A 16,022-nucleotide genomic window follows, 5' to 3' on the forward strand; every position below is an offset into this window, starting at 1 on the left:
CTTCTCTCAGTCATCCCTCATCAGAGCCTTCCTAACCTCCCTGTTTCCCCTTTCGTAGCATCGTGGGGTCTTGTTCGTGGCACTCACCATAATTACACTTTCACACCTGCCTATATGGTTCTTTGATGAATGTTTAGTTTGGTTCCCACACTAGACTTGGAGCACAGAAAGGACAGGGATCTGGTTTGCTTGTCCTGGGTACAAAGTTCCCAGCAGGAGTAGGTTCTCTGTAATTAGTCACTGCACGATGCCTGCTCAGACACCAGTCATGATGGTCGTTTCTTTTCATTGCCTTCCCTCAACCTTCTCCAGGCAGGACCGCTGGCTGCTTCTGCCATGCTGCTCCCATGTCCCCCAACACAGAACTTGACCACAGAACTCATCACACTATACTTCTATTTTTATTTCTCCCCCTTGCTAGACTGGGCGGTGATCAGGATCTGAATGCACAGGGCGGGTGTTCAGTGATTGTTTACTACGTTGAACGTGACCTCCAGGAAAGCAGTTCTGGCCGAGATCCCCTGACAACGCAAAGCAAGAAGTAACGTGGAAGGAGGCTCCCCAAGCTTGCTGGCCATTTTGCTGCTGTGTGTGGAGGTAAACTTCATCCCCCGTCTCCTCACCCATGATTCTTCCCCTCATTTAGCACATGGCTCCTGTGCTCATAAATGAAGGTCAGCTGCTCAGCTTGCTTATTCAATTATTCCCAAGCCTGACAATTGTCCAGAAACACTCGGGCTGCTTGCTACAAACATAAATTCCTGGGCCCATCCTAGACCCGACTGAATCAGAGTCTCCAGGAGCAGGCTGCAGGAATCTGTATTTTTAACTCCTTAAATGACTCTTCGTAGCCAACAGTCCATCCTGCTGTCACCTGGGATCCTGGGCAGAGGAGCTAAAGCAAGCACAGTGATCAGTGCACCCAAGGTAGAAAGCTCAATGGAGCTGTTTGAGCAAAGGCCCAAGGGGAGGTCTTTGCTCCCAACTGTCAGTTATAAAATGGCCCCCCACACAAATTCAGGAGTCAGCAGTCGCAGAAGAGGGGTCTGTTAAGGTTCTCATAGAGAACTGAACCTCCCACCTCCCCCTACAAGAAGGATGATGATTTGTACCATTTGGAGGTCACTCTGGAGTTGGTCTCAGGGATTCTAATTGGGTGCCATTGTGATCCTTATTATTAACCTTTCCAGAAAGTATTCACTGTCTCACAGACACTGTTCTAGAGCTTTACATTTATTATTTTGTCTAAAAAACAAGAACAATGAGAGGCTGATGCAGAATAGAATGCCCTGCTCCCTTCTTGGAGAGCACCGGAAGGAACAGCAGTGTCAGGGCCAGCCCTGGACACAGCCTGCAGTAGCTTTTGGCTCTCAGAGATTGAAGCAGACCTCCCTGTGGAATGACCCACCCCTGTAACACTTCCAAGGGTCCCAAAGCCTGGGAGGCAGGCTGGGGCCTGTAGATGGCTAGCTGCTCTCCTCCACCTCACCTATGAACTCAGCAATCCTCCAGGCACCTTCAGATGTTCCCCAAGCGACCGCTCTCCATCTGATTTCTGGATGCCAGAGTCTAGAGCAACAGCCACAGACCTACAGACCAACCATATTAGGGAGATTACTTCTGAAGACCTTTTCATTTCAATGCGGTGGGGACCCATGGTTCTTTGGCAATAGGGATTGGCTTGGAGGTGAGGAAGGAGGAAGAAAAGCCCAGCACTGGAATTAGTCCATTGTTATTTCAAGATAACTCACTATTTTATGGATTATATTTGTGTAAGTATTTTACAGTTTACAGAATGCATTAAATATATTGAATCATTTTGATCCCCACAATGTCATTATGAGGGAAGATCATTAGCTTCATTTTGTAGCTGAGGTCTGGTTAACTTGCCAAGGTCATGCAGGTTGACCCAAGGCTCAAAACCAGGCCTTCTGGCTCTGGGATCACTGTTTCCCATCGTCACCTCATACATGGGTGGATAGAAGTTTGCGACAGAAAGAGTGAACGAATGATTCTGTCTCCCTAGCTAGGTACTACAGAGGATATAGAGGTAAATAATATTTGGTTTCAAAGAAATTGAAAGAAAGTTTTCCCCTCTTCTCTCTCCTCTCATCCACCCCCACAGCCACAATCAGACAGATGAGGTTGGTTGGCACCTATTGTTGCTCTTACAAAAATAGATGAATTACTTTTCAAGCATTGTCAGTGCTATTCAAAAGCTAACAAAAGGCTAGAGTGTACTTCCAGGGGCCGAAGTGTGTCTTCTTTTGCATTCCATGGAAGTTCTCACTTTTAATTCATGCCACTAAGGAGATATTTGATTGTTTTCTGGAAATGCTAATAATGCAAGACTCATAAATACTAATGAAACACTATAGATTAGCAGAGCTCAGCAAGTAACCTGGGGGGTGCCTAGAAAAGAATTCTTAGATTAAAAAATATAAAGAATACCTTTTAATCGAATTTTCCCCAGACTGGCTTCCCAAATGTTAATGAATACTCTTTGGCTGTATGGGGAGCAGCCTCAAATAAGTCCCTTTAGGAATCCAGAAGTGAATTATTGACTTAGCTTTAGCTTGAAAAGAAATCTATTTATTCAAAGGCCATTTTAGGTGCCAAGGGATGGATGAGTTTAAGACAAAGGTTGGGAGGGGTGGGAGGGCCCTAGACGTTGAGATGAACATATAATTCAAATGCATGCTTCTACTTCAGCCAACTAAGCAATCTAGTTTGGAATTTGCTTATTGTACTTGGCTTTTATGACTTGATCTATCAATAGTAATAACTCCCCTGGAATGGACGAGGCTCCCCGATGTCAGAAACCATATCTTTGTCATTCACTGTTGAATTCTCAACACCCAACAGTGCATGAAACATATTCGGTGCTCAGTGAATGTTTGATAAACGGATAAGGAGATTTAAAGAACTTTCTTAACACATTTTCCAGAGTTCTTCAGATCTTGTTATCTTTTCCTGAAAGGCAGCTCTGATCACAACATTCTCCTGTTGTAAAGCCCCCAAATAAACGCAAACCCTATGACGGCCCCTCTACCCTGGCCATGCCTACCTCCTAGTGTCCCTTCTCATCCTCTCTTCTCCCACCCTGAGCTCCAGGCTCACCAGAAGACCCCCTGTTCTCCTGCTCATGTTCTAGAAGTTTCTCTGCCTGGAATGTTTGAACATCCTTTTCACCTATATTTCTCTGTCAAAATACTACGCATCTTCAAGGTCGTCCCCCAGGTGGCTCCACCTTCATGAAAACTGACCTGATCTCCATGAGCTCGCCCTCCTTCCTTGCTGGCTGAACCCAGAGGGGCCCCTGTTACCCATCTGCTCCCTGTAGGAACAGCATAACCCCTGGCACAGAATAGTTGGTGAACATTTGTGGTGGTGGTGTTATCTAACGTGAATCAGGAAAGCTGTGAATAGAATCAAATTAAAGAAAAGCACCCAAAGCCTTTCCACAACAGAGCAGAAAGATCCTAACAGACAGGGCCACAGACCCACTCAAGACTGAGGTAAAAGCAAAGGTCATGGCAGAGGGAGAAGGAAAATCCAGAAGAGAGATGAGTGGCCTGAGATACAGCATCACCGGGGCTTAGAAGCATGCCAAAGGCTGCTTTTCTCTACAGAGAGCCTGGCAGCTTGATGGTGTGTGGGCAGATCCATGGCATGGGCTGTTCCCAGGCCTCAGAGGGGCTTGAGCAGAGCCTTGGATGAGAGGACATGACTCCTCAGGATACTTTTCTTTGTTGCATGTTGAGTTTAAGTTCAGGCAGCCATATGCTTACTATAAACCTGCACTTGGGCAGAACTTTGTTTTTATTTTATGTATCTTCATGCATTTGGGAAGGATCTAACAATGAGAAATAAATCTCTTTGCAGTCTTTCCTACAATAGACTGGGATAAGCATTTAAGTTAATCTGGGGAATAGCCAAATATTGTAAGATTCTGTAAATCCTGGGCTGCTTGCCAAAAATGGGTTAATTCCACACAAAGGAATAGGAGGCCACAGAGCAACGCCTGTGAACAGATCACTCCTTGCGGATCTGGAGCCAAACTCTCCAGAATGAGTGAGACCGGCTCTGGCACTCACTCACCGTGTGGCCTGAGCCTCCATCTCTTCAGCTGCAGGATGGGGGAACCACAGTACCTACTTCATAAGGGTGTCATGAAGATGAATTAGTTAATAGAGTGCCTAGAACAGTGCCTGGTATATAATTACTGCTTACTAAAAGTTGGCTAAAATTATTATTGTCATCCTATAACATTTCTTTGGGCTCCATGGACCAAAAGGCTCAGTAGTAGGTGCCAATTTGTACACTTGCAAAAACTATGTAAATAATGCCATGAGAGGGTGGGATTACATGCCAGCAGACTAGGACTGAGGACAGCTGGGGCTTAGATAGGCACATGGGCACTGGGATCATGAGACATTGATAGAGCATGCTATCCAAGGAATTAGACCTCTGAGGACAATTGCTGGGGCATCATGTAGAAAACATCACCCAGGAGGGCTGCACATATATGCAATGAAGCCTGAGCTGATCTTGAATTCCAGGCCCAGGTCCCCAGTGTTCCCATCCGTAGACACAGCTCACTCAAAAGATTAAATGCAGATGAAAATGATTAGAAAAGTATGAAGTGAAATGCAAGTATAAAGTGACATCATTATCATCCTTAGTTCCTCTGCTTGCCTGGCAGCCTGCGGAGAGTGCTGAACCCATTGTCCAGAGGTCTGGGTGAGTCTGGGTGGGCCTGTGTGGCCTGGGTGGGTCTCCATGGCCTCAGACATGTCACCTCACTGCTCTGGACCCCAGATTCTTTATCCTTAAGTGAGAGAGTTCATTGGGATGATCTCTGGAGTGTCCATCCTGAAAATCAACCACTCCTTAATATTTGGGTCCTGGAGAATGTCTTACACCAACAGGCCTCTTAAATTTCCTTGAATCATGCCTGTCCTTGAAGTCTTGTTTGTACACAAGAACCTGTAATTCCAGAATGGAAGGCAGCCTCTAAGACCTTATACTTGAGAGCTGAGCTTTAAGATATATGTGGAGGGGTGACCAGGGAAGAGGGGCAGCTCTGTACAAGCAACCAGGAGAATGGCCCCAGCTGTATGCTGAGTTCAGAACAGGAACAGGGAAGCACCCAGGAACCTCACTCTGGTTTCCAAGCACCATCACTAAGCAGCCTGCAAGGACTCCTCTCCCATAGAGAAGAAAGAGAGCAGGAGACTTTGGAGTATTTGGTCAAGGAATAGAAAACATAGAGAAGGGTAATGAGGGAGAGGAAGGTAGAAGGTAGAAAGTGGAAAGCCAGCAAATGGTCACCCCTGGTTCTCTCAGCCTTGGAAGGAGAGGACTTCTCAGGCACAGGAATGTGATATAAGGAGGGGAGGAGACATGGAGCAGGGAAGAGATCATGAGGGGACAGCACGGAAAGCAGGCATGGGGCAGGATGAGGACTGATGACCTCTTAGCCCAGAGGAGACCCAAGTTCCCTACTACAGACAGCAAGACGTAGACATCTCACTTTGTGCTTAAGCTTCAATAAGCTTTGAAAATGGCAAGTTATGTTAATAAAAGGTTACATACAGACCTGTCCTGTGGGGAGTGTGTGTTCAACATCTGTCAGGTGAGCTACAGTGGAAAAAAGATTGAGAACTGCTGTTGCAGAAGGGTCCAGGGAAGCAACCCCTTATCAGAACACTGAACACACACATTGGTTCATTTATCCAACAACTACTGAGAACTTCCTACGTGCCAGACCTGATATACTATTCATTTTTATATCCTAAGCCCAATATAATGTGTGTACATAGCAAGAATTAGTTGATGCTTATTGATTACATGCATACATTTATCTTGTTTATTGAGTCAATACAAGTTTACTGAACCCTGGAAATCTTCAATTCCTTCCCCTTTCCTAAGCCTAAAATCTATGACACTATTAAAATTGTAGACCAGTCCCCCTGCATTTCTCTTCAGTTGTCTGTTTTAATCTCTTCAGGTGCTGTCAGTGGCATGCCCAAACCCAAAGCTGGAAGAGGAATAAATTACAAGTGGTCAAGGTTGCATCCTTTTGAGCCCAGGACCTGCTTGTAAGCCGAGAGGGTTCTCTGGCCCTAATCTAGCCAAGCACCATGGAGAGAATCAGCGCCTTCTTCAGCTCTATCTGGGACACCATCTTGACCAAACACCAAGAAGGCATCTACAACACCATCTGCCTGGGAGTCCTCCTGGGCCTGCCACTCTTGGTGATCATCACACTCCTCTTCATCTGTTGCCATTGCTGCTGGAGCCCACCAGGCAAGAGGGGCCAGCAGCCAGAGAAGAACAAGAAGAAAAAGAAGAAGAAGAAGAAGGATGAAGAAGACCTCTGGATCTCTGCTCAACCCAAGCTTCTCCAGATGGAGAAGAGACCATCACTGCCTGTTTAGTTAGGCAGGAAGCAGAGGTGTTTCCTTTCTGGGGCTAAGCCTCCTTCTGACCACACACAGACATTTCAGGAACCCCTGAAATGATGCACTATGTCCATGTCCACAGAGTAACTACTCAACCAAGGAACAAACCTCAGACTAAGTGTCCCAGTGGAGGGCAGTCCCAGGGACGATGTGGACAATTCTTGGATACTGTCTTGGCAGCTATGTGTCCAATAGCAATGCTCCTTACTGCAGACCCAGGCATGCCTCCCACCTGTCTCTGGCATACCCCACATGCAAAGCACAAAGAACATTTATCCATACATCTCAATATGGTTCCCAAGTGTGTGCACATGCACGTAACACACACACACAAATTCAGGCAGCAGGTACGTGGGCAAGTATATTCTGCTCATCAAATGGTCATTGGCTATGTACTTTGTGCAGGGAAGTACATTATCTACAGTCACAAAAATGTCTCATGGGAAAGCCTTGCCAGATTCAGACACATATATACAATTTCCTAACCAGCAAGGCCCCCATACACCATCTATTCCATAAACCACTCAGGTTACAGATGTATGCTTTCCTATTTCTAACTCTACACATAAACTTTTACTAGAAGTACTCATAATTGGACATTCCAGCAACCTGCTACAGTCCCCACCCTTGTGTGTCTTGATACAGACACACCAAGTTTCTGTGCCTCTGACCCCTCACCTGTGCCAAGATGTTTAAAGTGTGATGGTTCAAAATTCATTGAAAGCTCTTTTCTTGTAACTCATGACAAAGTCTGTCCTCATTGCCACTGAGAGGTGTTTAATGTGATCCAAGACCTCTCTGTGAAACATTACCCCCGCAAACCACTCAGCAAAGTGCCTTTCTCCAAGCAAGAACAAACAGCTCTTGGTGGTGACTGCTAGAAAGCTATGGAAGCCCACTCATTTATGTCAGTGGACTGCAACTGTGTACCTGTGCAATGTTTACAGATGGAAAGGGTGAGGAGATGCTACACCTGAGCTAGGTATCTCCTATATAACCAAAGTTTCCAGCAGGGAAGGAACTAGACAATCATCAGTGCAGTCTCACAGAAGGCAACACTGGAAGTGATGTCATAAGGTTGTGATGTGTGCACGGTATGGCACAGGTGGGATGCAGAGGTAACAGAGTTTAAATGAAAGTAGGATGAAGCTATAAAGAGGTTTATTTATATTTATATTGAAGCTCAGGCAAGTGCCTTGCACACAGTAGGTACTTATAACTAACTGTGGTTACTGTTGGATATGTGATGTTGTTAAGGGTAAGCTTGTAATACCTCACCAATTCTCCCCGAGTGATCTTCTCTTCTAAGTGAGCCCACTAATTGCTGCAATGGATGAAATTGGGTGTTTAATGCTGCAGGAGAGTACATGTAGGTGACACATGTGCCTTGAGGTATGTGAGGACATGTAAATTAGATCCACAGTGAGCTGAGGAGGGCTTTCCCCGCCAGAGTGAGGCTGGGAAGCAGAGTTAATCCACTTATAGGATGAACTGCTTGGTATTTTTATTGTATTGTGACTGTATTACAAAGATGGACAATTCACTCCTTGGGAGCAAGTTATGCTCTAGAAGTTTATTTACAAATATGCTGGGCAGCTCTCTTGAAATATTTTCCCAAGGAAGCTATTCTACACAGTGGCAAAATTGCTATCTAATTAATAATGTAGCTAAACTATGATATTTATAGTAGCAAAAAACTAAATTCTATAAGATTGCATTAAAGGAAAGATATATTCTATTTGCTCACTTGGGCTGCTTGGTACTCACCTGCCCTCCAGGTGTACTTTAGGCCTGTGGAGGGTGGGCATTTAGTGGTGACCCTTGCACCAGGGTTTTCTAACAGATGACCCTTTGAATCATAATTTAAACCTGCATATATTTTATAGCCAGTCACATTTGCCCTCTCACCCTATATGGCCATAAACTGCCTAAGCACTCAGGCCTCCCACTCATCAACCCCTTTGACCAGAGAAAGAAGCACTCTGGTTCTCTATCCCCTTGTCACATAGAGAGTTTGTCATGGGGCCTCTGGCTGTGCCCTTCACATAACAGAATGACTTGCCATCTGCCTGCACCAAACCCAGGGATGTGGAAGACATCTCCCCACAACTGCCACTGCTCACCAGGACAAGCTGCCCTTCCAGTCTCCACCTCTCAGTCCCCCTAGAATGGATGGCTGGGGAGACGTGGAGGCTGACAGCTGAGACGTAGTGTCAGATATGATCTAGGAGGGCGGATCACCGGGATCCGGGACCATACAAGTAACATGGTTTCCATGGCAACTGCTTGCTCCTTTGAATTAAGACAGCAGTCAGTTGTCATTGCCATGACAAGGCCTCTATCTCCAGGCACAATGTCCCTGCTGTCTCCTAATCCAATGGACTTGCTCTCACCCCAGGGATGAAACACCCAGAAACTCACTTCTCAGTCACTTCCACAGCCGATGACTCAGAATAGCCAAACCCAGAATGGGGCCTCTCTTTTCCCCATCACAGACTCCCCTGACAACCTTTCCTGGCGTAACTAGAGGAGTCCCAGTGCAGGATAGGCCCTAAATGTTTTGTTAAATAAACAGGTGCATGAAAGGAGCCTAAGGCCATTGTTGATATCCACTCTCTTCTTTCCACTTCCTTCTCATCTTTTTCTCCATGTTTTATGCTTCTCTGATTCCCTCTTCTGCCTGCACCAGACCAGCCCCAGCCCTTTATTCCTCTCCATTTTCACTCCTTCCAGCCTCTGTCCCTGAACTGCCACTGGCAACCCATGGGACCTCAGGACCAGAGACTGCTTGACTCATCTGGGGAGGGTAAGTTCACAGGGGACAAAAAAATGATTCCTAAAGAAGAGGCTTCCTAGACCAGCACAGGCTCGAGAAAGACATCCCCTAGGCCTGGACTTCTGAGCAGCTTTAGCCAGGCTCCGGACGGCAGCCAGAGGAGGCCTTTCCCCATTGCTCCTTTCCCCATTGCTCAATGGATTCCATGTTTCTTTTTCTTGGGGGGAGCAGGGAGGGAGAAAGGTAGAAAAATGGCAGCCACCTTTCCAAGAAAAATATAAAGGGTCCAAGCTGTATAGTATTTTTTTCTGTAAAATTCAAACACACACAAAAGAAAAATTTATTTAAATAAAATACTTTGAAAATGAAAAGTCTTGATGTAGTCAGATGGTTACTTTCTTAACATTAGGTATTACCCCCACTCAGACATCACTCAGAAATGATCAATGCAGGGACTCTTTCTGTGACACAAATGTCCCAGCCCTCCCTGGTCACCGCCTTCGCCATGGTAGAGTCATAGGTCTGAGGATGAGGAATGTGGCTGTCTCACCCTTGCTTGCAAAACAGATGGCCTTGGAGACCAGACTCCCTCAAAGGTGCCAGCTACAGGAAAAACACACTGATGTTCCTTGGCAACACTTACAGAACTTTCCATCAATGAGGTCCATCAATGGCTTCTTAAAGGAAAAGGGGGGAAATAGCAAAAACCTAAGGAAGAATGGACCTTTGAGTTAAATCCAGTGTTTGTTGGGAAAGGAGGGATCAAAAACCTCTATAGTAGCCACTAGGGCAAAAACTGTGTGTATGTGTGTGTGTATGTGTGTGTACTCTGTTCAATATGGTTCAATATGGTACCAATAGCCACATGTGACTATTTAAATTCATTGCAATGAAATAAAATTAAAGGTATACTAGCTCAGCTATGTCTGCCATATTTCTTTTTTTTTTTTTTTTTTTTTTTTTTTTTTGAGATGGAGTCTTGCTCTGTCATCCAGGCTGGAATACAGTGGTATGATCTCAGCTCACTGCAACTTACACCTTCCGAGTTCAAGCAATTCTCATGCTTCAGCCACCTGAGTAGCTGGGATGACAGGCATGTGCCACCATGCCCAGCTAATTTTTTTTGTATTTTAGTAAAGATGGGGTTTCACCATACTGGCAAGGCTGGTCTTGAACTCCTGGCCTCAAGTGACCCACCAGCCTCCCAAAGTGCTGGGATTATAGGCATGGGCAACTGCGCTTGGCCATGCCAGCCACGATTCAAGTGCTCAGTAGCTACACGTGGCTAGCGGCTGCCATCCTGGACAGCATAGGTCTATGATCTTGTCGGGGGCAGGGTCAGACACCTGGGAAAAACAGCCATGCTGACTGGATTTCAAGGAGGGCTTAAGAAGGAAAGCCTAGAGCACAGGTGGACTCTTTGCCTTATCTCGCCCAAGGCAGGTTATGTCTGTAGTTCAGATGAGTTCATTCCTGGGCTCCCTTCCCCATCACCACACACTCATGACAACCAGAGAACAGAGACTCTTCATTCAGCTTCTTGTTCATCCACCCAGGACATTGCTAAACATTCTGGTGCAGAGGAGGAACTGATGCTCAGAAACCATCTGGGAGGGGAGCAGCTGCTGCACCCCTGAGGGGATGCCAGTGCTCAATGCCTGCAGCCACACCTGCCCCGGCTCCATCCTGGCCTTGGGGTATAATATGGATTTGGACAATGAATGCCATCACGTCCTTAGCATTCTCAATTCATCACAGCACTCGGCACTGGCCCCTTGCCCGTTGACCTTAGTAGTATTTCCCAATTCAAAGTCACAGGTTTACTGGACTGGAAAAAAATCCCTTCAACCCGATTTCTGTCTTAGACTCAAAGGGTTGTTTTCAAACACCTGTGTGGGCAATGTCACACTATATTTCTTCAGGAATGGCTGTGACTGTGTACCTCCAGCCCTCTTTTGAGGCTGTTCATCCCATTAACATTTCTGACTGTTTACTATATGCCAAGCACACTAGGTGCTAGTGATACTAAGTTGTCCTAGAGGGGCTCAGAACCTGGTAGGGAGGCACAGACAAGCAAACAAACCATGACAAGACAATGTGGCCATTGCTTCCTTAGAGGGAAGCTCCCAGGCTGGCTTCAGGACAGGCCGGGGGAGATCGCCTAGGAGGTGTCTAGAGACTTGCACAGGAAGAAACTGAGAAAGGAGGGCCCCAGGTGCACAGTCTACAAAGGCAAGTGCACCCTGGAGTAGTGATGCAGGCAGACAGGATGATGGGGACGATTCAGAAACCATCAGGGCTCTCTGGAAGCCATAAGTGCAGTGAGCTAGGACTCATGACTAGGGTTGTCCCAACCCTGATGCTAACTCCAACTCTCACTAATTACGTAATTTGGACCCATGGCTTAATCTCTCTGTAAGACTTACCTGCTAAATAAAGCTAATGAGAGTAGCTACCTCATAGGGAGCATTAAATGATCGTGTGTACAAAGCATTTAGCACAGGACGTGGCTTATATTAAGTGCCCAATAAATGTTACTTATTATTATTAAGGGTTGAAGGAAAACCGTGAGAGAGCTGTGTCCTAGGAACCAAAGGAAAAGAAATTTCCAAGAAGAAAGCGATGGTCCATAGAGTCAAATGATGCAGGCAAATCGAATGAGATAGGGATTGAAAATAATTAGCATTTTCTATTCCCCATGGTGTGATGTGTTCCCTAATTTCACCACATACTGCACTAGCTACAGGATTACCAATACTCCATGGATTAAGGTCTGCAGATTTGCAGATTAGGCAAGGCTGCCTAATTATCTGTCCCGCCTCTGCCCACAACGAAGTCGCCCCAGCTTGACAGTGCCACCTGGTGGCCAGATCAGGAGAAAGCGTGAAGTCAACATCTTTTTCACCTTAGAAGTGTTTCCTGGAGAACATCCATCTAGCTAGTTCACCTGTTCTCAAATTAAATGTGCAAAAGAGTCACCGGGTTTTATGTGAAATTCACAAATCTGTCAGGGTCCGGAATGCCGTGCTCATGTGACATATGGGGGATTTCCATAAATCATAGGTCTCAACTGTTGTTACAAACATATTTTGTTGAAGTGTTCTATATATAGCCTCACTACAGTAAAGCTTCCCTAACCACACAAGTCTTGCCCATTGCAGTAAGACTAGACCACATTGCAATTGTGTGTTTCTTCTATTCCCAGCACCCCACCCCTATTTTGACCCCCATTAGAATTAGCTTTATGAGATTAGAATTAGAACTGCCTTATTCACTACTATATCTTCAACACCTAGCATGGAGCCTGGCACATACTATATGCTAAATAAATGTGTTGATTGGGGGAAATAAACACTGAGGTGTTTCTTAAAAATGCAAATTCCCTGTCTCTCCCTGCCCTTCTGGCTGATTATTAAGTCTAGGGTGATGCCAGACAACCTGCTCTAATAAACACCAGGTCAATGCAGGTGGTCCCTGAACCACACCTTGAGAAATACTATCAAAACAACAAAAGAACTGTGTATGGTCAAATAAGTTTGCAAACACTGCATAGTATAACTTTCCCACTTCACCCCCTTGGGATCTGCAACGCATTTATCACATTAAAGTTTCTAGCAGGTGCTGTAATAAAGAATTTGGTTTAACTCCCCTTAAAATTTTCCCAAATTTATTTAACCATAAGCCTCTTTTTCTTTTAGCACATCTGGAGGAACAAAGATTCAGGGGCCACCATTTGGGAAATGCTGCCATGGAGGGCTAGTGCGCACTCCACACATCCTCTGCTCCCGCCTTCCATGGAGGGCTAGTGCGCACTGCGGCGTCCTCTGCTCCCGACTTCCAAGGAGGGCTAGTGCGCACTCCACGTGTCCTCTGCTCCCATCTTCTATGGAGGGCTAGTGCACACTCCTGGCATTCTCTCCTCCCATCTACCATGGAGGGCTAGTACACACTCCAGGCATTCTCTGCTCCTGTCTACCACGGAGGACTGGTGCGCACTCCACCGTCCTCTGCTCCCGTCTTCCATGGAGGGCTAGTGCGCACTCCGACGTCCTCTGCTCCTGTCTTCTATGGAGGGCTAGTGCGCCCTCCAGGCATTCTCTGCTCCTGACTTCCATGGACTGCTAGTGCGCACTCCGATGTCCTCTGCTCCCGTCTTCCACGGAGGGCTAGTGCGCACTCCGGCGTCCTCTGCTCCTGTCTTCTATGGAAGGATAGTGCGCATTCCAGGCATTCTCTGCTCCTGACTTCCATGGAGGACTAGTGCACGCTCCACGCGTCCCCTGCTCCCGTCTTCCATAGAGAGCTAGTGCGCACTCCACGCTTCCTCTGCTCCTGACTTCCACTACAGACTCAGTCAATGTCATCTCCAGAGGAAACTGTTTCTGCAGTGTACACAGATTCTCACTAACCTTTATGAACCTTTCTCTTTTACTCTTCCCTTTCTCTTTTACTCTTCCCTTTCTCTTTCTTCCATTTGCAACCCATAATAATCCTGTTGGTGGCTATTCATAGCAAATACGTTTTAGAGCTGCTAAAGAGACATCTCTATCAAAAGAAAAAAAAGAAAAAAAGAAAAAGTTTTAAATGAAAATATGAAGACTGAAGATCCAAGCCCACTATTTTACCATTCCAGAGTGCCTTCATACATAAAAACCACTTTCATTATTTCACTTGATTCTCACTTTATAAATGAAGAAAATGAGGCCCAGAGAAGGTAAGCCAGTTTACCCAAAACTGGAATAGAAACCCAAGTCTTCAGACTCCTACCCCAGTGTTCCTTCTGCACACCAGGCATTGAGATCCAGGCCAATCTGATCTTGGCTCCTCAAAGGCTGTTGAACTTGTAGACGCCCCTCCCTTGAGTTGGAAACTTACAGAACACAATCAAGGGTCTGCCCATAAGCCTTTAAAGTGCCCAAATGCCTCCTTTATGTGTCCCACAGCAAGCCTCATCTGCCTCCTTCTCCTTCTCTAATTAAACCTAATTTTCTTCACTCACCAAAATAAAGAACTGTTTCCATTCCATTTTGTTTCTTTCTTTTATTTAAATTACAGTACCGCAATACTGTTGTTTTCTATTTTTCATTATACATACACTGCAACTCATCTATATTGTAGAGTAAACAGAGTTTTATGGGCTAACCTGAGAACCTACCTTCTTTATATAACATTATAATTGGAACTCAAATAATTTCACCCACAGAAACAGCCGACTGACAGAAGGAATTGGAGAAGTGAATTCATTTGCAAATTAGGAGCTGCCTGAAATCTCTCCCGGGGTGCCCCCCTTCACCTTTCATCAGGCTGACAACCTCTATCCGCCTTTCCTCCCCAGCAGCCCAGTGCGCCGGGTCTGGGGATAGAGTCCAATCTCACCAAGCAATCTCCTCAAGGTTGTTCCCAGTTATTTTTTGCGCATTTGTCCAGCAAGAACGCTGCCTAAGAAACCACCAAGTGCAGGCCCAATGTTAAGCTGGGCCTCACCGACTGACTCTCCAGATAGCATCACCCAGGAAAAGAGAAAAGTGGGGACCTAGCCCCCAGAACTCCCCTTTTCAGAAGAGAGAAGTGGCGCTGAAATGAGAGGCTCCCGACAGGACAACACTGCCATCTCCTGGCCAGGCTGAATATAGCAAACCTCTTGCACTAAGCTGCGGTCCCAACCGTATTGATCAGCTCCGTATTGACATGAACTCCCTCCTGATCCCCTCCACCACCCTAGCGAAGCGCTTGAGGTAATGACTTAGAATTTCTTTTTTTTTTTTTTTTGAGACGGAGCTTCGCTCTTGTTGCCCAGGCTGGAGTGCAATGGCTCAATCTCGGCTCACTGCAACCTCTGCCTCCTGGGTTCAAGCATTCTCCTGCCTCAGCCTCCTGCGTAGCTGGGATTAGTGGAGGGCCTTTTCCACCAACTGGCTAAATTTCACCAAGAGTTTCTCGCTGTTATACTTGTTTTTCCTTCTGCCATGCCATCCCTTCATCTGCATGTCCCCTGTCCACATCTCCTCACACACCACACCTGGCCTTTTTCCTTCCTCAATCGCAATTTCTGGAGGCATTTTCTATCTTTCTCCTCAGTTCCTTCAGCATTTCCTGGCTTTAATCATCTTTAAATCCCTGAGAATTCAAATTTTAAACGCAGAGCTTTTGATCTCATTTGACAAACATAAACTCTGGGACCCTATTCCCAGAGGAAGCCACTGTCAGGAACAACCAGCTCTAAGCTCTGACATGAAAGGACCCATCTCTTGCCTGTACCACCCATCCTCCTCAAAGCCCACCGTTCCTTCTTCCTGGATATCTCACTCATCTAGACCCTCCTCCCCTTCTCCACCATTTCTGCCACAGGCCAAGGAAGTTATGACCGCTTGCCTGAACTATCACAATAGCACTCAACTTGCCTGTGAGTCCCTATCCTTCCTCCAAAACTTCCCTCAACACCCCCAGCCCTGTTGTCTATCCTATCACCAGACTGATATTTCCACAATATACATCTGACCTTGTCACTCTCAGGTTTAAAAACCTGTGTGTTCCCCACTTTCCACATGCTTTCATCTGAGCTGTGGCTCTCAAGCGTGGTCTATGTTGGAATCCTTGGGGGCACTTTAGGAAGCTCAGGTGCACAGAACTCACCTGAGACCCACTGGAGCAGAGCCCGTTGAGGGGAGCGGAGCTTCTGTACCCATGGAGGCCCCCTGCCGCCGCCAACAGGTAGTGAGCGCTGAGAACCACAGTACTGGCCTGGCAAAGGAAGAATCCCCACTCATCTCACCAGCCTG

The 16,022-nt window shown here is 46.2% G+C and overlaps 1 protein-coding gene across 4 annotated transcripts in view; it reads left to right on the forward strand.

Annotated features, from left to right (window-relative positions):
• Positions 1–9,614, forward strand: part of KIAA0040 (KIAA0040 ortholog) — a 35,446-nt gene extending 25,832 nt beyond the window's left edge. For all 4 annotated transcript variants that reach the window (XM_057302031.2, XM_057302032.2, XM_014342073.5 and 1 more), the window contains 2 exons: positions 422–597; positions 6,014–9,614. In XM_057302031.2, coding sequence (XP_057158014.1) covers positions 6,147–6,443 — 297 coding nt within the window. In that variant the 5' untranslated portion in view covers positions 422–597; positions 6,014–6,146 and the 3' untranslated portion in view covers positions 6,444–9,614. The remainder of the gene's footprint in view (positions 1–421; positions 598–6,013) is intronic.
• Positions 9,615–16,022: the final 6,408 nt, after the last annotated feature.

This window comes from Pan paniscus, chromosome 1 (genome assembly GCF_029289425.2).
Source record: "Pan paniscus chromosome 1, NHGRI_mPanPan1-v2.0_pri, whole genome shotgun sequence".
Classification (NCBI taxonomy): Eukaryota; Metazoa; Chordata; class Mammalia; order Primates; family Hominidae; genus Pan; species Pan paniscus.